The 21,284-nt window shown below is 43.1% G+C and overlaps 1 protein-coding gene across 1 annotated transcript; it reads left to right on the forward strand.

Annotated features, from left to right (window-relative positions):
* Nucleotides 1-1,417: 1,417 nt before the first annotated feature.
* RIOK1 (RIO kinase 1) lies at nucleotides 1,418-18,141 on the forward strand. The gene is made up of 17 exons (XM_086469091.1): nucleotides 1,418-1,533; nucleotides 2,642-2,846; nucleotides 4,029-4,119; nucleotides 5,258-5,327; nucleotides 6,031-6,073; nucleotides 6,773-6,865; nucleotides 7,817-7,929; nucleotides 8,056-8,136; nucleotides 8,676-8,762; nucleotides 9,296-9,433; nucleotides 9,947-10,050; nucleotides 11,729-11,835; nucleotides 12,955-13,020; nucleotides 14,734-14,853; nucleotides 15,133-15,186; nucleotides 16,272-16,412; nucleotides 17,925-18,141. Exons 1-17 carry the CDS (start codon nucleotides 1,463-1,465, stop codon nucleotides 18,033-18,035), a joined length of 1,695 nt encoding a protein of 564 aa, XP_086325217.1. The 5' UTR covers nucleotides 1,418-1,462; the 3' UTR covers nucleotides 18,036-18,141.
* The last annotated feature ends 3,143 nt before the right edge of the window (nucleotides 18,142-21,284 follow it).

Here is a 21,284-nt window from a genome sequence, read left to right on the forward strand (position 1 = left end):
CTACATTTCACCCTGCAAATATAAAGGGAATTGTTAGTGATCGTCTCAAGTTGCTTTTCCCAGGAAGGAGCAAGACCTCCAGAGATTCTGCACATGGTCTCTGTACCCAGTTTCCCAGCTGCAGTGTGAACCGGAATATATCCCTGTCTTACATAACATGCAGTGTTAAGTGCACACTTGGTGCATCTCCAACTGAGCAAACACTGTGACTCTAATTTTCGGGAAACAGTGTGGTCATAGGCAGAGTGAGGGTGGCAGAGTAAGGGAAGCAACAGTTTTCCAAGGACAGTCTTGTGTGAGGAGGAACACGGAGCTACAGCGGTCCAAGCTGAGCACATAGGCTGATAGAGGTCTGTACTCCCAGGGGTTAGGGGTGCTGACTGGTAAACCTCTGTCACCTCTTTTCACATGCCCTGTCACATGGTGGCTGGCACATGAAACAGTAATGCTGCTTCTCCCCTTCTGCCCTGCTAACTCATGCAGTGATCAGTAAGGAGAAAGGGGTGTTTAGGTTCCAGATGCTCTAGTGTCGGAAGCTGAAGTGGCAGAACCTGAGGACAGCCTGAAGTAAAGCTGTAGCTTCAGAAGGGTCAGAAACTGGCTTGTTGCTGTCTGTGTTCAGAGACTCTCAATGGGCCAGCTGTACAGGAGTGTTGCGGGTGGAGATGACACTTATTGCATTCATTCTTTTTTTAAATGCTTCTCAGTACGAGCATCCCTATTTTCTGCACAATTGCAGATTTTCGATAGCTCTCACATATACGACTTGGATAATGGGAAACCTCTACAAAAAAGACTGTTTTAAAATGTTACCATTATGTACCAGCTAGCAAAAGCGGAGCACTCACTTTTATTTCCTCAATGCTGCATTATGTTGGTAAATAAACAGACTAGCACATCGTTCTGTGTAAGGGGCATTACAGTGACCTAGGATGCTTCTAGCGACGCTTGAAAATGTGGAATTCCTTTGGCTTGAGTTAGAGCTTTATTTTAATAAGGATTGGAGTTTAGTATTTCAGAGTATATTAGATGAAACTCTGTCAATCTCTTACAGATCATCAGTAATGTTTTAGGGAAAACTGTGATGAAGCTGTGGCAAACCTGGTGCAGAGGGCTTGAAGACACCCCATTTTTTAGGGCTGGATTACTCAATATTGGACAGATGAGCGCTCGCCCCCCCGCCTGTCAGAGACCCCCACAGGAAGGCTGTGGCTGCCGGTGTGCCCTCGTCGCCCTTGCCAGGGCCTCGCGGCGTGCCGCCGGCTCGGGCGGGCACAGCGCCGCCCCGCCGCCGGGCCGAACCCGGCGGGAAGATGGCGTCAGGCGCTCCCAGCCGATCCCCGCGCCGGAGCCTGAGAAGGGGGCGGGGCGGGCACCGCCCTCCCTAGTCGTACGGCCGCGCTCGGTGCGTTTCGTCCCTCTGCCGGCGCCGTAGAGGCCGCCCCGGCTGCCTGTCGCTGTCATGGATTACCGGGCGGTGGCCATGAGCCAGGCTGTGCCCGGGCAGTTTGATGATGCAGAGAGCTCCGACGGGTAGGAGGCGGCGAGGGGCCGGGGGTGGGCCGCTCGTGGTGCCCTGCGCCGGCGTGAGGCGAGGCCGGGCGGGCCTGGGGCAGGTGTGGGGCGGTCCAGAGAGCTTCCCGCAGGCCTCGTCGGCGTGGGGCGGGTGGTTCGGGTGTGGGGCGCGGGCCTGCAGGCCGCCCGGCAGCGGGGAAGGAGGCCCGGCGCGGGGGGCGGGTGTGCTGCCCGAGTTAGGACGGTACGTGTGAGGAAAGGCTGCGTGCGCGCTCTCGGCTTTGTAATTCTTGTGATACCTGCTGCACCACTAAAACGGGCAGGCCCGCCTGCAGGCGCGGGGTAGAGGCTATTTCACCGTGGTGTTGATTGTAACTGACTGTGTGAAACCTTACGAGAGACCAGTGAGTTGCTGAGGGCAGCAAATCACTTTGATTCGTTTGGAATTAAAGCACGTTTTCCCTTGGACTAAAGCCTAGCGCTTTTTATACTTAGTGTGGGGCGAATAAGGAACTGTCTTGTGTTATGGGTTCAAGCCATTTTATTTCCCGTTTACCCTTCATTTAATTAAATGTCAAATGCCAGCAGAGAATCTGCTTTGGGACATACTTGTTCTGGCAGAAAAGTGCTGCGAACTATGGACGTTAAGATATAAGTAAGTCAAAGGAGTTAATTTCTCCCACAAATAATTCCTTAGGTCTAACTTTTTTCACAGAGGTTGTGCTGGTGCTCTGAGTTACCAGCAGGTTGGCTGTCTGCACCTGGTGAGGTTTGGTGTGATACCTTGTCGGAGGGAAATCTGCTGTGGCAGCAAGCAGAGTGGTTTATCTCTGGTGAAGGAGCCAGCTGGCCCAATCTGATTGGAGTCAAAGGGATCCAAATAGGTGTAACTGCAGAACAAGTTAGAAGGCAGCACTGATGTGGTGAAGAAGATAAATGTAGTCGACCCTTTAAAGGCAGGGACATCCTCATGTATGCTTACTTCAAGAAAGGTGAAGTGAGAAGCGTCTCATTGAGAGCTAACCTTGTGAAATCATTTGCTGGGATAAATGTATTGAATTATCGATGGCTGTAACAATCCTTTGTAGTTATATGCAAATATATATATATTTGTATTTGTTTGAAGTGAGTTTACGCAAGACACAGAAACAGCCGAAGAAGGTGAGGTCACTGAGAACTGCCAGTCATGCATGCGCAAAGAAGTTAACACTGTGGAAAGAGATGGTGATGATGACAATGATGATGAAGAGGAGGATGAAGACTGGGACTGGGATGATGAGCTGGGGAGACTCATGAAGCGCCACAACGCTGCTGGCGGATGCAACCCACAGGTATGTTGAAGGCTATTTTGTGAACGTCAGGGGTGCCCAAGAGCAAATGGGGCTAACTTGCAGGCTTTGTTCTCTGTTAGTATTATGTTGAGCACAAATGCAAATGAAAATTTTTCCTTGAGAAAATCCCCTTCCTTTGATCTGTTCCTCTGCCATGCCATGTGTGTATGTGTCTCGTAGCCAGAGCTCCACTTGATTTCTTTGTCTCAAACTCTATTGCTGGATTCTCTTTGTGTAGTTTTCCTTCTGTTCCTTGCCTTTTTCTGTAACGTTTTTGTTTGCGCATCCTGATCTCTACTGATGTTGCTCACTTTTTGGTATTTGTCCTCTGTGTTTTTGAGCATCTTCCCCATACTTTCTATTTAATTTTAAGACTATACCTGCTTGTCACACCCAGGGTGGAACAGGTTATGTTTTGGACTAACAGTAAAGGAGGCAAAAGAAAGCATAGGAAATGGAGGGAGGTGCCAGAAGTGGATTAATTTAGAGTGTATGCTGTTGACTTAGAAACTCTGGCATTGTGCAGAATGAAAAGCACACGTGATATAAGAACTAGCATCCTCTTACCCTCAACTTGGACACTGGAGGTTCAAAACATCTTTTTTCTTATTTATACCAACGTGGTAGAATAGTTGAGATAAATTAGAATGGTGCTGATCATGGCATATTATGTCTGACTCACAGCACTTGGCCTGGGTGATTTATTCTTGCCTTTAATTAGAGGCTTATGCTGCCCAGTGTTGGTGAAATCATGTTCAGATATTCATTGTGTTTGGAAAAGGCTACCTGTAAGAAAAGATAGCGTTTTGGAAAGTTTTCTCTGTTAATTACCTTCTCTTTTTTTTTTTTTTCCTCATTTTTCTCCTTGTTTCTGTCTGCTATTTCCTTTCCTTTTAACAATAGAAAAACTGTTGATATGAGAGACTGGCAGCTCAATTCACAGACTAAAAATAACCTTGAATTGGGGCACTTTTTGGAATTGTAACTGATTTGTCATCTCTACTTTCCTTTCTTGAATTATGTAAAATCTAATGTTAATCTATGTCCATTTTCTCGCCCTTTCTGATTTTATTTTTGTAGCTCTAGGCATAGGTGTTTGAGCTGACTTTTTGAATGATACTGTCTGTATTTCAAAGGGCTATTTAGAGAAAAGAACTTGTATTAATAAATCCTTTGTTTCAGGCTAATAGACAGACCCATAGTTGCTATTCAGCAAAAATGTCTACCCCTACAGACAAGGCTTTAAGGAAATTTGAACATAAAATTAATTTAGGTGAGTATAATTACATTGTCTTCTTTTATGAAAACAGATACTACTCTGTGATATTCTCAGACTAATTCTGCTTACTTCAAGCCAGAACTCACTGGAATGAGTGAGTTGACCATTGCCAGGCAGATTAAAAAATGGCTTTTGTGTGCTTGAAGTTGCCTTTAGTCTTCATTAACCAGCTGTTGTACCCCTTTCTCCCCCCCTTCAGTGCCACAAGGCTGTTTTGTTGTTTTGCGTTTGGGGTTTGTTTTTTTTTTGTTTTTTTTTGTTTTTTTTTCTTCCCCTTGACTTTTCCAGTCCTCAAAGTATTTCTTCCCTGGCTTCTCTGTAGGAGCAAGCTGTTTGGCTGGAGGGAGGGTATCAACTCTGTTGGATGATGTTGGTCATTCTCAAAGCTGCTGCCACAGCTAAATTTTCTAGATGATGGCAGTCCCCTGTAGTATTAGGGTGGTACGTTATGCAACAGTTATCTCACGGGGGTAGAGTTTCTGTGGTAAGCGAAGAGGCTGCTGTCCTAGCTGGCATAGTTTGATGTTTAATGGCTGCTCAGCTCAGCCTGTTAGGGCTAGATGTAGCTATGATTTGGGCCTTTTGACAGGGTAGTAAACAGAGGTTGTGTTTTCCTTTATAACAAAGTGGTTCTAAAATGAAGATTCAGAAGAACGGTGCTGGTATATGTAGCCAAATACAGCAGCATTTATACATTAAGCAATTAATCAAACACCATTTTAAATACATCATGGGGAGAGAATCCTGGAGGCTGTTGCTTATTCTGTTCAGAAAAATGTCATTCGGTTGTGCTAAGAGAAGGGCAGACAAATTTAATGGTGAGGTATTATTCAAAAGGCATTAGTTCTGGATGGCATTGCATCTCCAAGTCTATGGGACTGTCTCACTCAGCTGGTAACAGTGTTGTTACCTTATAGTCCTACTTTGAAATGTATCCAGAATGGAGAGCTGGGTTAGCTCTAGTAGGGAGCTAAGCTGCTGCGCTTGTTACAGAGAGCTCCAGCTCTGCCTCTGCTTTAACAGTGTGTTGTGGCGTATCGGCTGGCAGCAGAATTGCAGGGGCAATTCCGGACATAGAAAACTTCTTTGAGTTTTGAGGGGTTTTTTTCATTTCTTCTTATGTGTTTTTCAGATAAGCTAAATTTTGATGACTCTGTTATAAACAGAGTCACAGAAAAGTCTAGACAGAAGGAAGCAGACATGTAAGTATTACTCGTGGTTCTGTTTTCATTTAGATAATTTGAACCCAGAAGGGTAGTTTTTATTTCCTAGTGTGATCCTGAGTTTTGAATAAATTTTTTAAGAAAAAAAAAATCTGTAAGTAGTCTGCATGGAGTTTGCCTTTTGGTCTTAAACTTTTTGGTTTCCAGATCAGCTGCCTAAATCATTCCAAAGTTTTGATTCTTCTTTCCCTGCTGCTGGTGGCACATCTGATTGTGTTGGTGTAGTGAGACAGAAGTAATGGGTGTCATTCCACTAGAAAAGACTGTTTTGTCTCTGATACTCTTTTTTCTAAACAGAAGTCCTTAAGCAGTTCGGCTAAAAAGGTATTTGGAGCCTTTTGAAGGTTCCTTGTGATGATGTGGTGAGAGAAAGGCAAGGTACTTGAAAAATTTTTTTTTTTAATCCTGCACCTTATAGCCTTAAGTTAAGACAGATACTGTTTTCTCCTGAATGAGCATAACTCAGCGGAGGCAAGAAGATATCTGTAAAAGTGAAGGGCACTGATGTTTATGGTTTTGTTTGTTTTGCTTGCCTGCAGGAGAAACCTTTGCTTTTGTGTGAACTGAAAGCCTTACTTCTTGAGGCTGTCATCTTATCTTTGATACAGAATGTCATGTTTTACTCTGTCAGAGTACTGAGTCCATATATGGGATTATATAATTTAATTTTCACTTCTTCTAGGTACCGAGTCAAAGACAAGTCAGACAGGGCCACAGTAGAACAGGTAAGTTCTTAATTCATCAAATTTTGCTTTTGACTGGAACAAGCAATGTGGAATTTTGGAAACAATGATAAAACAGATACTGTAGGAACAGAGTTCTGCCTTGGAATTCTGTTTCCCTTGTTATCCTGAAAAGACCTGTTGTTCCTTGGTTTCTTCTTGTATGAAGGTTGTCCTTGCTTCCATAAACATTTTGGAGCTTGTTTTTGTTGTTAGCATTGTGATTTGATCATATATGCAATGCAGAATTCCATCTTAAGCTTTTACTAAATTCCAAAAACAATAAAAACCTGCTAGCTTTGCTGTTTTCTTTTTTTCCTTCTTTGGCAAGACTGAACTGTACTGGCCCAAGGCTATATAGCTGCTCTATTTCAGTTGCAATAGTTGTATCTCAGGAGAAACATTATTGTAACACATTTAATGCAGCTCTGGATGGGAAGTCACTCTTATGTCTCTTCGAGAGCTAGCTCAAGGACATATACTTAGCTTAAAAAAAAAGTAATCACGTTGAACTTAAAAGTGAAGTATCATTTTTAAATCGTTGCAGAATTCTGAGTGGCTGCTGTTCGGATTATCGTTTGATCCTTAAGAATAGTCTGATGCTGTGGGTCCTCTAGTATGGTACTGAGACTGGGCTGTACTATTACGTTTTGTCCTCTTTAAGGACAGCAACTGTGCTGACTTTTCTGTATTAAATTTGAGGTGTTGGATCCAAGGACCCGAATGATTCTGTTCAAGATGCTAACCAGAGGTGTCATATCGGAAATCAATGGCTGCATCAGCACAGGGAAGGAAGTGAGTTTTATTACAAATAACATAATAGTCTTTTTTCTCAGCAAGCTAGGTGGAAGCTTATGGTGCTCAGAATGTGTATTGAAATACTTGGGTTTAGTACTACTTTTTGTGTTGCTTAATTGGTAGGAAGTTATCTTAAGATAAAATGCAATTTATATTAAAGGAAACAAGTTTACCCAAGTATGAAAGATTTCTCAGAATACTTAAATGTTATCTTAAATTTGTGAGCCTTGTTAATTGTGTGTTACAACTGAAATTTTTGGAAAGGGTATGTGTACACACAATATTAAACAGTGCCTGAAAAAACATACAAACTGAGGTAATTATTTCTTCATACAAGACTTGCATGCAGATCAGACCAGCTCCACTTGTCAGCAGAGATGGCAGTACCTAAATGGTGTAACAAAATTCTGTTTGAAATACTACTAAACCTTCATTCCTTTTACAAAACTAGCATGTTTGTGTGCTGTCATTAAAACCAGACCACAAATTTCCGAGTAAATTAAGAAATCAGTTTTAGAATGCCTAGGCTAACCTGGCTTTCTTCCAAGTCCTTGGATGGGGATTAAAGGCATACTTCCACCCTGTGCAGAGGTGTCAACGTGAGGTATTTGGGCCGTGCTTTAGGGCCTAAACAGTGCACAGGCTCAAATGAACCCTTCACACAAGGGCTTGTTTCAGTCTCCAAAATGTGGATGAGGCAGAGTTTTCTTGTGCATTGTTGTTCTTGTCCGATGTACATTGTCACACCCGTACCCGCTCTTAGGTACTTCCTGTAAGCTGCCTCTGATAGAAAAAGAGGTTGCCCTTGTGTTCAGTCTCACTCAGCCGGGTGCCACGTAGGGGCTGGGGTGGGATCAGATCTTTTCAGAGCACCAGAAGAAGAGAGATGGCTATGTCAGTTTAAAGAGTTTTTCTTTAATGTTATTTCTTCCCTTTATAATCTGATAGGCTAATGTGTATCATGCCAGTACTGCAAATGGAGAGAACAGAGCAATAAAAATTTACAAAACCTCTATTCTGATGTTTAAAGATCGGGATAAGTATGTGAGTGGTGAATTCAGGTGAGTTTGACTTCTGCCTGGTTTTACTGGAAAAGAGGTGTGGTTCAAAAGGTGGTAAAATCACCGGTGCTAATACTATATTGATTGGCTAAGAGCCCCTGTTGTCTTTCATTTCTTTATTTAAAGATTTCGTCACGGATATTGCAAAGGCAACCCAAGAAAAATGGTGAAGACGTGGGCTGAAAAAGAAATGAGGAATTTAATAAGGTGATTCTTCCAGTTTTTATTTCAGCATGCAAAGGTAACTGAAACTTTATAGGAGGTACTTTCCTGTTGCTAGACTGTGGCTATCACTACCTTTTCTCTGCTGTATTCAGAAAAGTGTCTTAAGCTTCCTTGTGGGAGAGAAAACAAAGGGGAGGGAGGAATAAAGATATTATTTTGTCTTGCTGCTCATGCTCTAAGCTCTTCAATGTCTGAACTCTGACATGACTGAAAAGTGAGGAAAAGCTAGAAATAGCTGCTGCTGAGTAACAGCACAGTGTGATATAGGTTAATCTAGGATTAACCTGAACTGTGTAAAGATTCTTTGTCTGACACAGGAGTGCTTAGAGAAGGGTCAGAGCCAGAATGGTGGTGGCTTTTTGTATTCATTTCCTAGTTGTTCTTCACAAGCAAGCGTTTCCTGAGTGGAGGATCTCTTATTATGTATTATGTTTAAAACAACAGAGCTCCTATAGGCACTAGTGCAATGCAAATAGTCGAGTTTGGTTTTATTTTTTTGTGGCTTTGTTCCTGCGTTACAGGTTGAATACAGCCCAGATACCTTGCCCAGAGCCAATTATGCTAAGAAGTCATGTGCTTGTCATGGGCTTTATTGGTAAAGGTGATAGGTAAGTATCTTTAGAAAATAAAATTATTTTTTTTATTAGTACCTTTCCACAAAGTTCATTAAAAACAAACAAAGCAACCCTCTGAATTTACCTGCTTCGACTTTAGGCCTGTGAAATTAACGTGTTACTCTTATGTGTGCATGTGACCTGTAGGATACGCAGACATTTGCCAGCTACGACAGTCTGCATGATTCTGAAGCCTCAGTTGTGTGCAAAATGAATTCATAAAGTGGCTTAACCAGAGGTTCAAGGCTGGAAAGGCTTGCTAATCATACATGAAGATAGCTCATCGTTTTGTACTACAAACATTAACATAGCATGGTCCAAATTAGCTTGGAAACAGAGCTCCAGTATCTTTGGCAAGCATATACCGAGCTCTGCTGCCCTACATCCTGGCTTCATGCACTTAGCTGCTCCTGCTGACTGGCCTGACGCACTTAGTGGAAGGATCAGTTACAGCAGTTAAAGCTTTTGCAACTGGTATGAAGAATGAATAAGTACTTAGTTTCTGTTATTTGTGTTGTAATTTCAAGGCCTGCTCCTCTGCTGAAGAATGCTCAGTTATCTGACTCCAAAGTCCGGGAGCTGTACCTGCAAATCATCCAGTACATGAGAAGAATGTACCAAGATGCCAGACTTGTTCACGCAGATCTCAGTGAATTTAATATGCTGTAGGTTTCTAAACCTTGCTCTGAATTGTGACATCTAAAATGTATTCAACTGAGAGTACTAACCTGCCTTTAAGGGAGGGTGGGGTCCTTTTTGTGACTGGGCCTTGTAACTTATGTAATTAGTTACTTAGCTTTTAACCCAGATCTGAGCTTTCTCTGTTTAAAAAAAAAAACCAAAACAAACTAACAAAGAAAAAAACCCCACAAAAAACCCCAAACAAAAACCCCTCACAAAAACTCAACTAGAGAAAAAATTAGTACAGTATCATTCTCTTTTCTTTTTCTCACCCACCCATAACACTGCTTTTTGTGTTCATGAGAAGAGGTTTCCTTTTCTAAAAGGAGGGAAAGTATTGACCCAAAAAATTCACTCTGGCCCTAATATGTGAGGTGTGTGTTAGAGACACATGTTAAGGTTGTTTGCTGGTTCTTAAGTTGGAAGCACACTTTGTTCCCTGCCCCTCAGTAATCTCCTGTGTGGTGGAGTTGGTGCAGCTCTGTGTGTGTTTGCAGATACCACAGTGGGGATGCGTACATCATCGATGTGTCTCAGGCTGTGGAGCATGACCACCCACATGCGCTGGAGTTCCTGCGAAAGGATTGTGCCAACGTTAATGGTGAGTGGGCTGCACTTCAGCTCTTGTTCTGATAGCTGGTTTATTTATGAAGGTGAACTGTGTTCACCCAGGGTCTTTCAGGTAATAACTGACTGTAGAAGCTGTCAAACTTCCGTTAAAATACTCTCGTAGGTTCTCCTGGCTTCCTCAGGGAGCAGTGTACTGTGCCAAATTCGGAAGAGCGCAGCTTATTTTGCTAGAAATCATCTGGCTGAAATGAGTCACCCGGCTGAATCTCGGATTTATGGTAGAGCTGAGATCAGTCCCAGTCTGCAGCAGCACCCACACCAGTCTTAACTTCCCTTACTTAAAGGGCTGTGCAGATATATTGATGTGTTTTCTTCTGTGAGTGGAATCCACATCTGGAATTGCTCAGCTGGCAAGAAGTTACTTTCTGTTATGAAGTTCCCTGCACTTACGTGTCCAGGTCAACTGAGAGGATTGAGGCTTAGAGTAATTTATTAGAGATGTTATCACTTGTCATAGTCTCTTGATAAACAGGTATCTTTATCGTATTTTTCTCTTGAAAATTTGGTCTTCATATGTGAGTATGCATGTTGTGTAACAGACACACCCCTCTTGGTAGGGTGTGTTTCTCCCTGAGGACAAGAAATCTGTCTCTACAGGCTGCTTTTGTCCCCCCCTTTCTTTTCAGATTGACTCTTTCCTAATTTTACAGACTCTTGAAAGTCTGTGGAAAAAGAACTGCGTGCATTTTGACGCTGTGTGTTTGTTGATACTCAGTATGTTAGCTTTTCCTCGTTCCTTTTCCGTTCATGGATTTCTAATAACTCCCTTTTGGCTCAGATACTTACACCCTTGCTCTTTTTTCATGTCTTTTATCTTAGTCTCCCTAGATATTCTAGTGGCTCAGTGAGTTGCAGTAGTTCTGGTGTGTTTGGTTTGTTTTCTGTCACTGCAACTTTCTCTGTGTAGTCTCCTACAGAGACTCTGAAAAACACCTTGCTTAATGCTCTGCCCTGGCTGTGGTCATTGCAAAGACTTGTGGTTCAAGGGGCGTAGAGAGCTGCCTCCAAACTAGATTTTTTTTTGTTCTTTCTATGGTTAATTACTCATGGTGAGAGATCATCTGAGAACTTCGGTAGGAAATGCTTATTAAGCAGTCCTCAGTGTCTTTCACTGCTGTTTTTCAGTACAGAAGTGCAGCCTCTGAATTTGGTTATACTTGACACAAGAAACCAATTCTGTGTGTAGTACTGAGGAAAATTCCAATGTTAATGCGTCTTCCCTTTTAGATGGATCATAATTAGGCTGTACTTGTTTCAGTGAATACTTGTGTCTCTCTTTGCCAAAGTTTGAGGTCTCCATTCCTTATTCTTTAAGACGCATTTTTCATCTAAGTCATTGCCTTTACTACACCTGTCTTAAATTATTTACTTGTTAGCCTCTACTCCATTAAGTCTAGCTCCTGCTGAAATTGTTTTGGCTTTTATATTTATCCGGTTATTCTCCTTTCAGTGTTTGTTGCATCTGGAAGATGAACAGTTTTATTTCAGATGGCCGAGAGTCATCTGATAACTAAACCCAGTATGATGCAGTACATGCTGCTGAGACTTTCCCAGGTCATCAGGGCCATTGGCTGTCACTTTAACATCAGAGCTGCATATGTTACATGTAATTACTTACGGGTTTTGTCTCTGCCCTTTTTTCCTGGTAGACTTCTTCCAGAAGCACAATGTTGCAGTGATGACTGTGAGGGAGCTGTTTGAGTTTATTACTGATCCTTCTGTCACAAGCGAGAATCTTGATGACTATCTGTCTAAGGTAAGACCTCAAGGCCTTGGTGCTTATGTAGGAAGACTTGAACAATGAAATCGCATCTAGTTCAAGCTCCTTCATCTCATTTACTCTACATCTGGCTATTGAAGGAGGCTGGTACATGCCATTGTGTTATGCTAGTGCTGCAAAACCACGCACAGGTTTCTTCCAGTTACACTGTTACAGGATGACAACAGTTTAGTTCTACGTTTTCTCAAAAAGTCTAATTATGAAAACTCAGATGGCTATTTCAGGTGCTACTAAACCCAGGATGCTTTAAATTAGTTCTCCTTGTCAAAAAGAAAGAAGGTCTGCAGAAATAGAACCGTGTGTATATAGAGAATGGGGTTAAGAATGCAGATTTGAGCAGGGTGGGCTGAGGGAGGAAGGGAATGACTTGGGGCAGTGTTACTCCAAGGTACACGGTCTTGCTAGCCAAATATAGCGGCTGGCAGAACACATTGATTGTAGGAGGAGGTAAACTTCCTCAGTGCTGCTAGCAGCACCCATATTTAATCTCTAGCTGCCAGTCCTCTGCTCCCAGTTAGATGTTTCTTTAAAAAGCAGGGGGGAAGCTTTTTAAGTTAATGCAAGAGAAATGAGGGCCACATATACATGCTCGGAGTGGAGATTTGATGTGTCGTTCTTGGTCAAGACCACATGAGCATGGTCCACATACCAGTACAGCACAGGGATTTCCAGATGTTGTGTACTTTCTGTCATATTGGAGGAGGCAGAGCCGTGCTACGCAGTTCCCCTTACTTGTGCTCCTCTGGCTTGCTCAGTGTAGGTGAGAAGAGCCAAGTTCCAGGACTGAGCACTGCTCACTGTATCCTCCTTGCGCTGTTATGTCCTGTAGTCATGCTGGGCATGCCATAATTTGCTCTGGAAGGAGCAGCAAGCATATTTTCCCGCTGTTAATAGAGCAGATCTGCAGTTCTAAGTGCGCTTTGCAGAACTGTTGATTACCATTAGGTGTCGCTGAAGGCATTGCCATAGGGAAGGCTGGAGGATTGGTGGGTGACAGCGTGGAGTACAGGGAGAAACACAGATGGGAACGGTTAGTTGGATTAAGTGATGTGATTCTAAGGAGTGATAACTTTGTCTTGTTTTATATTTGTTTAGGCAATGGAAATAGCATCAAAAAGAACAGAGGAGGAAAGATCCAGTCAAGATAAAGTGGATGAGGAAGTAAGTGAGGATTTTTGTTCCTGCTGTGAAATTAGTATTAACCTTGCCTCTCCTAAACGATGAAAAATGTTCTGCTTTATTTGACAAAATGTACAGTTGATAAGCAAAACGTTGTTTGTGATAGGGAGTTGTCTTGAACTAGTTGAGATGTGAAGTATTAAGGGATGCCATGTGTAAAAGCTGACAGTGATAAGGTGTTAGAAGGCAGATACTCCAATTTCCTAAACCAATATGTTTACTTGTAGCTAGGTCCCTTGATGTATCTTCCAGTTCAGGTTCGGTTAACAAAAACACTGAGGGGAGAGATCTGATTGTGGCAGTATTTCTGGACCAGTGATACAGAAGCAGGATATTTGGATACATGCGTTGACCAAATTGCCTGGCTAGCTCTAGTCCCAGCCTAATTCCGTTCTTCCATGTACTGTTTTTCTCCCTTGCCTTTACATTATGTGAAGCCATTTCAAGTCCATTACAGAAAACTTAATGTTCTGGAAAGGCTTGATGTAAAGATAAAACAATTTCTATCTTACTCTTACCTATCTGTTCCAGAAGTGGGTTTTTTTTAAAAAAAAAAAAAAACAAAAAAACCCCCACAAAACAGCAAACAAACAAAAAAACAACTCGATGTTGCACAGAGTTTGTGTCAGTGAGAACCTGTTTGTACTGGTTCACATGGTGTTTATCTTTGGAGTCAATACTACTTGATTTATCAAAGACTTACTTTCTCTCTTGGAGCTCTCTGGGTTTTACTGACTGCTTCTGACTCAAGCTTGGCTCAGGAAGGATTTGTTTGTTTGTTTCCTAAGATATCCTCAGCATACAAATTCTGAGCTATTGGGTCAGATGCTAGTGTTTTGTTGCAAGCCTGTTTTTTTGCAAACTGATTATTCTTCTGCTTATATAAAGGTACTGACCTGAAGAGAGTTTATTTCACTTAGACTTCTCATGTCACCATGGGTAGTTTGTGTTACTTCTTTCACAAAAAAGTAGAGCTGATTAAGGGCAAGCTCTGTGGAGGTGAGAGCCTCTGTTCATTGCACAGCACTCAGTCTAGCAGTTATGATCGTAAAGCACACTGGATTTGTGTGGGGTTTGAACTGATACCATGAAAAAGAGAAGCAAAATACTTCTGTCTGATCTGGCGGGGACTTAAGTTTGCTGGAGGGCTATTTCAAAGAGATGGCGTGACAAATTTTAAGTATGTTGTTAGTACTGCAGCTAGGTTTTACTGTACTGTACCGCTGCAGGAACCTTGTTTGAGTTGGACTGTAGGTTGAAGCAGGTATTATTATATACAGAGAGCAAGTTCTAACAGTGCGTTTTAATGGACTTGCCCCCTGAAGGCATTGTAAACATCACAATAAAAACATTAGAGGAAATCCATAGAATATAAAACCTTAGGACTCAAAGACGAAGTTAGAAGGACTGCAGAAGTTTGCAAGTGGCCTGGTGGTAGTCGTGCTAAGGAGGGAGCCTTATTACTCATGATCTATCAATAATGTGTAGGTCGCATGTTAAGTCTGCTCCTGCGGAAAAAAAAAAAACAAAAAAGATACGCCGCAGTTCAAATGGTAGTGGATGCCTGCTGTGTTCATTTGTACCTTCTCTGAGCCGTGAGATTCTTCACGATTATTCTCTTAAGGATGCATAACTGGGAAGGAAGAACACCACAAAACCATATGTAAATGTCTGTGCTTCCTTTCACTCTGCTAGGTGTTTAAGAAGGCTTACATACCTCGAACTTTGACTGAAGTTAAAAACTACGAAAGAGATGTGGATATAATGATGAAACTGAAAGAAGAGGATATGGCATTGAATGTTCAGCAAGATAATGTGAGTAGACATGCTGAGGCATTGCAAAAAAGGAGGGAATATGAATTATTCTTACTGGAAACTGATAGCAATAAACGAAACCAGAAGCCTTGTTACCAAGGCATGGAGTACTGAATCTAGTTTCATACTTCAAAAATCACCTGGTTATTACTAATGCTAACATGGTGTGGTTTTTCCTGGGTTTTTTTTGTGTTTGTTTTTTGAGATAATGATTTTTCTCAGCACATGAAGATTTAAGACTCATTGATAACACAATTTTCTTTCTCTCTCCCTGGGTAGATTCTCTACCAGACTGTGACAGGACTGAAGAAGGATTTGTCTGGCGTTCAGAAGGTGAGAGGGTCTTTTTGAAATCCTGTGTTCAGAAAAGCGCTTATAAGGAGTACAGAGAATGCCTTGTCTTGCAGCTGACACCGTGAAAGAAGCCTCTTGTCTGCAGAGTGACCATTTATGTCTGGGATGGGTCTGGCATGACAGCATGTCTGCACACACACGAATTGCTTCCCTGCAATGTGGCTGATGCTGGGCTGCTTCAGAATGAAATGATAATCCTTGCTATGGCCATGATCTCTAAAGTTAAGGTTGAGAAGAGGGAAGTTGTTTTCCAGTTACGGAAAATGTGATTGATTTAAATTGCAGCATGATTACAAGTTTTGAAATGTTCAGGGTAGCTTTGCTGTAATCACTGTGTAAAGAACAACCCTGCAGTTTGAGGCATAAGATATTATGTCTTACTGTATTTGAAGTACTTGACAGTAACAGTTCTGTAAAGTAAGTTGGATGAGAAGTTGGGCACAGATCAGTCTGTAGCAATATAATTCAAGGCAGAATCCCCATGTGGATTCCCCCTCCTTCCTTTATAAATGTTACCTAGCAGTGGTGTAGACTCTGTTTTAAAATGGAAGTGTAAATATGAATGGGATCAGGCTGTGGCACAGTCTCCAGGCTTGTTTAAGAATAAGTGAGTTTTCCAGTGTGGATATTTGGGCTTGCAATAAAGCCTACATACAGTGCCCCCAAGGTAGGTTTGGGTATGATCCAAGTATAATTAAAAATTGGCTTCCAGATATGTTAGCAAATCACCATTTAATGTATGGAAATTAGTTTGGGAGCGCCAGTTCAGCTGTGCTGTGAGCCCTGACCTAAAAGATTCTGTGTTGTACACACTATGTTTCCTGTTCTTAGTTTGGATTAACCTACTTTTCATTCTTTTTCTTGGAACTCAGTGATGGCTCTAGTCAGGGAGATGGCACAAGCTCGCTCAAGGGTTTCTTTGTAGCAGATTCTGTTTTAGTTTGTATGTGTCTGTATATGTGTGTGAATATATATATATAAAAAAAATATATATGTATGCGTGTGTGTGTATTGTAATTAGGCTTCTTTGTTTTGATGTAGTTCTCTCTTGATGTATCTTGCAGATTCCTGCACTTCTTGAAAAGAAGTCAGATGAGTCAGAAACGGACTCTGATGATGATGGCAGCTCAGAGGGTTCTGATTCGTGCTGTGAAGAATCTGTACATCCCAAAGATAAACCTGCTGAAGTTAGCATGGACAAAAAGGTCAGCTGGTCAGGAATTGTTTATTTTTCCCACCTCTGCCTAAGTGACAGGAAAAAAAACAAACTTAGTTCTGAGTGGTTCTTGCTGCTTCTTGTCTGAAACAAGCTATGGACTTTTCCTGTTGTGGAGAATGAGAGCAGAGAAAGTGAATTTCATTGTGGATGCTTTATTAATCGTGTGTTTATGTAGAGGAACATGTCACATAGCTCTTTGTAGCCTAGACGAAGCTAGAAGAGATCTCTGCAGGGATTTCTAAGGCTATGCAAAGCAGAATTTAGTGAAGCCCAGGCAGCTCTTCTGTGCCTCTGCTGCTCTTCCAGGCTTTGGTGTTCAGGGTTGTGGTCATGGTCCCTGATTAACCTCCTTTTGCCCAGGGAACCGAGACCACTTGATCTATAGAACTGGAGACTGGGCGACAATGTTTGTACCGCAGTGGCTTTTGCAGTACCATTAGCACAGAGTGGCTACCTTGGCTGTGGGCAAGAGATGTAACACAGTTGTGCAAAGGGATTATGGTTTGGGTTGTTGGTTGGTTTTTTTAAGGTTTAATTTTCCAAACGGCAGAACAAGTGTGCTCTGTTTCGGTGAGGCTCTTCTGCAGGGTATCACCCGTGTGAGAGCCTTTTTGGCAGCCTTTTGGATGCTGTGCAAAAGAGGATGGAACTCGCTGGGCTTAAGGGGTTCAAGATTTGTGGGCTTGCTTGTTAGTTTTTTCTTGCTAGAGAAGGCAAGATAATACATTCCGTATCTGTCAAATAAAAGTGCAGTGCTCTACTAGCCACTTTGTACCAATCTAGAGCTGTTGCCTGTTGGATGTGAAGCAGGGAAGTCTTGGTCACTTCTCATCCTTACGGACAGGTTTTCATTTGGACTTCTCTTTGCATAAGACGAGGTTTTTGGTAACCTGCATGTTCAGCTGTAGGTTGAACAACTGATTAGCAGCAATTACTTCCACACCCCCCCAATTAAGCTGACTTTGCATTTTCTAGTTGAGTGTAGTCTCTTCACTGTCTGGCACAAATTATAGGATCCTCTGCTACTGCAATACACTTTCCTGTCAATCCTGACCGTGATCAGCTTGCTCTGAGTTACCAGCAGTTACTGGATCAGTATTTTTGCAAGGCATATAGAAACACGTACGATAGTAGCCCTGTGGGTAGCAGAAAACCTGGCTCAGGCATCCTGTTGTAACCTTAGGTGTAAATAGCATGAGTTAAGAGTGCCTCTTGCTCCCTTTCTTTAAAGGTTGCATGAAACTCAGGTTTTAACTAGTTTGAATTTTGCCTTGTCATTACTAGTGTGCAACTCTTGGCTCCACCCCCAGCCTATACTTCCTTTTTTCCTTTCCCGTCACCATTCCTACTGACTTTTTTTTTGCCTCACTGTTTCTTCCTCTCAATAGCCTCATTTTTATGTGGTGTTAATTAACTTGTTAATATTACAGTTGATTGACCTGCTCAAAATCTCTTGTTCCTTCTGGCTTTAAATGAATGGTGTTTGGTTTTTTTATAGGAAAGGAAAAAGATGGTTAAAGAAGCCCAAAGAGAGAAGAGAAAAAACAAAATCCCAAAGCATGTGAAGAAGCGGAAAGAAAAGACTGCAAAAATGAAGAAAGGCAAATAAAATCAGCTTTGGCTTGGGAAAAGGGATGGTTTGTTGTGGGCTGTTTAGTCACCATCATTTTTTCTATTTTTAAAATTAAAAATAATTTATTTATATACATACAGTATTAACTGTGAGGGTGGTTTTGTTAATAACATGGTGTAATTCTTTGAACAAACTATATGCCATGGGTTTCTCCATAGGAAAGAATGAGTTTAACACTTGTTTGTGTTTAAAATCCTTTACTCGTGCAGGTTTAACCTGTTGTTAAATGCGCTTTGGTTAGGTCCTGGGTTCTTAACTCCCCTGCCTTCCACTGCAAACAAGCTAGTTTGGTTTGTTCCAGAGCAGGGGTTTGATTCACACAGATTCTTGCAGGAGGGGGAATTGCAATTGAAAGGCCCATACCTTCCTCAGTGTACGGAAGCAAATTGAGCCAGCTGCCCTCTGCAGGCTGTCACAGTCACCCGGGGATAGCCCTGCAGGCTTTGTGCCTTTGCTGCCTCCCCGTGCTTGCATCACCTTTCATATTTTCTTACTGAAAGCTGAGTTTTGTGATTTGGGAGGCAGCTGCCCTCATTGCCCAGTGCCCTTCTGAAGCAATCAGACAGGCGTACCCAAACAGACCAAAGCCTGAATTCTTTTTTTTTTTTTTTTTTGCTTGGATCCCAACATAGGGCACTGTTGCTCTTAAGAGTATGATGAACCAGCTATTTTGTAAGCTGGTCAAATGAGTATTTGCAGTCAAGATTAATCATGTGTGTTCGAATTCAAGGCTGTGTGAAGGCTTGTGGCAGGACCTCTCTGTGATATGGCTCAGCATTACCAGTGCATGTTGTGCTAAGGTGCCCCAGCTCTTTGTCAGGGGGAAGTCGACGGAGCTCTGCTTGTAAGTGACCCACTTGGGCTGGGGCAAAGGCGCTGTACTGAGGACAGACCACCTTCTCTCTTGGCAGCTTCTTTGTGTACTGAGGCTGATGAGTCTTGGTAGAGGTATCCTCCTCATGCTGTAGCACATCAGCTGTCTCTTCCCACTGCCTGCAGCTTCAGAACTCCCCTGTGCCAGCATAGAGAAAGGTTCTGATGCCAGTAAATGTCTTGGTATGTTCTCCCACGTTAGGGGTGGAGTTGATGCCCTAGGGATTTACACCCACAGGACATAACATCCTCTGCTGATAGAGGACAGCTTTTATCCATCGATGGATATTCAACAGTGATGGTTTGGGCAGGGTAGAGCTTCCTTCTTTCTGCTTCTCACCTCCCACACCCAAGAGAGAGGTGATGGTGGCCAATTGCATATGTGGTTGCACTCCCCAGTTTGATCTTCATAACCTCTTTGGTGCCTTTGGCTAGAAATCTGGTAAGAGAGGAACTGGTCAATGCTTCCAGATTTCTCTCTCCCTGTGCTCCCTTTCTCCCTATCCATACGGGGACTGACAGCACTCTTGTGCACAGGATGCATAGAAGTGTAGACAGTATTGCTGGAGCATGTTGGGAAGCCAGGCTGATACTTCCTCAGCATGTGGAGATGTTTGTTGGGAGACAGATGAAATATCTGCGTTTTGGAAAACGGCATTACATCAGGTGCAAGAAAGGGGGCAACCTCTAACTTGGTAGTGAAGGGAGGAGGGAGGTGCAAGATCCAGAGATGAGGGAGTACTGCTGATGGCCGTTTGTCTTAACGCCAAGGGCTCACATGTTGCCAGGTGTATGGGCACATTATTTCCTGATTCTCCTTGCTGTCAGGAGAGCTTGTGTATGACATAATAATCAGGCGGAGGTGGCCTTGGTGATGGCTGCCCTTACCTGACTGGTAGTGTTTATCGATGCAGTGCTGAGGGTGACAGAAACAGCAACAGCTCTGCACACTTTGCCCTTGAAGTGCTGTTGTGTCAGGGATCCTTCCTGCTGACTGACGGGGCTATGGCGAAGGCATCTGTGATAGCAGTTGTGGCTCATGAAGGCGTGTGCGCCAGGAAGTGTGTGTAGGGACTAGGGGTTGTGGAGGGGGAGGATTGTGTCCAAGCTGTTGCCTTCCTCCAGTAACAGGTTGTGCGTTGGGCAGACCTCAGCGTTTTTGGTGGAGTGGGCTAAGCATAAGTGAATGTTTAGAAGCTGAGTGTGCTTTAACTTGTGTGGATCAGCAATGGGTGATTCCACCAGGAAACTAGTCCATGGCTGATCAGCATGAGCTGGGGGTTGTCAGATGCAAGAGACAACCTTTTCATTGGGACTGGGTGCTATGAAGACAAGGGTAGATGCTAGTTCTTGGCAAAGATCCTGGAAACCCCAGGGCCAGAGCATGTGTCCCACTGGGGGATGTTTACCTCCTTTACCTGAGGAGACACTTCAGAGACAGGAGGCTGCTATCATCTGTGCTTGAGGGAAGAGGAAATGTCCCAGCCCACATAACCTTGTCTTCCCTCCAGGCTGTACAGCACGGCCTGATCAAGTTTGCCTGGCTCTAGCCGTCCTGTAGCATGAAGGTGGTTCGGAATCAGTCATTTAGGATTGGAGCCTTGCTCACAGTGATGTGCAGCAGGACTGTCTGTGCAGGTTGTGCAAAACATGAGCTATCTGCCTCGGGTGTTTTCTCTAGGGTGTGTTTACATAGCCAGGGTGTTTTCAGAGCACCTGAGGTGGAGCATACCAGAAAAGCCCCTGCTGTGCAAGTGCAGAGGGCCTGGGCAGAGCTGTTGCAGCTGGATATGTGCTTGTTGAGGTGGGCTCTGAGGTGCAGTTCACATGTCCTGGCCATTGCAGGCTTGAGATGTACAGCAGTGAGGCAGTCCACAGGAATGGGGTAGATCGGGAGCTCTTTGGGCCAGGCCCCTGGGATGAGCCATCTTTCTGGTGATCCCTGAAGCAAGAGAATGGTGGTTAAGAAACGTTAGATGTAACTGCCAAAAGGGACCAGTCTGATAGGGGGTGGGGATGACTTTGTATCCTGTGCTAAAGAAAATGCTTCAACGTTCAAAGTAGCACAGATACTCAGTTATGCTCTGTTGATATCAATGTATGATGAGGTAGGTATTTTTTCACGGCAGAGAATAGGATCTGATGAAGCCCACTCGCTTTGTTTGCCATAGCAGCATGTTTATAGTGTGCCCTTCTGCTGACATCTGTGCAGGCAGAGTAGTATTGCCAGGGCAGGAATGCTAGTACCTTGTGTAAGAACTGGGACACAAACAACTCTGGGTAATTCTTCCCTTTTGTCCTCCATACTCATCCCCTTGCTCCCTCCTCTCCCCAAGATTGCACTTGCTGGTA

This window comes from Leptosomus discolor, chromosome 8 (assembly GCF_034619465.1).
Source record: "Leptosomus discolor isolate bLepDis1 chromosome 8, bLepDis1.hap2, whole genome shotgun sequence".
NCBI classification, from domain to species: domain Eukaryota; kingdom Metazoa; phylum Chordata; class Aves; order Leptosomiformes; family Leptosomidae; genus Leptosomus; species Leptosomus discolor.

What these genes read in the sequence shown, in the direction of transcription:
- RIOK1 (XM_086469091.1), top strand. Translation starts at nt 1,463, where the DNA reads ATGGATTACCGGGCGGTGGCCATGAGCCAGGCTGTGCCCGGGCAGTTT. An exon ending in TATGTGAGTGGTGAATTCAG is followed by an intron (nt 7,930 to 8,055) that starts GTGAGTTTGACT and finishes CTTTATTTAAAG; the next exon opens with ATTTCGTCACGGATATTGCA. An exon ending in ATTTGTCTGGCGTTCAGAAG is followed by an intron (nt 15,187 to 16,271) that starts GTGAGAGGGTCT and finishes TGTATCTTGCAG; the next exon opens with ATTCCTGCACTTCTTGAAAA.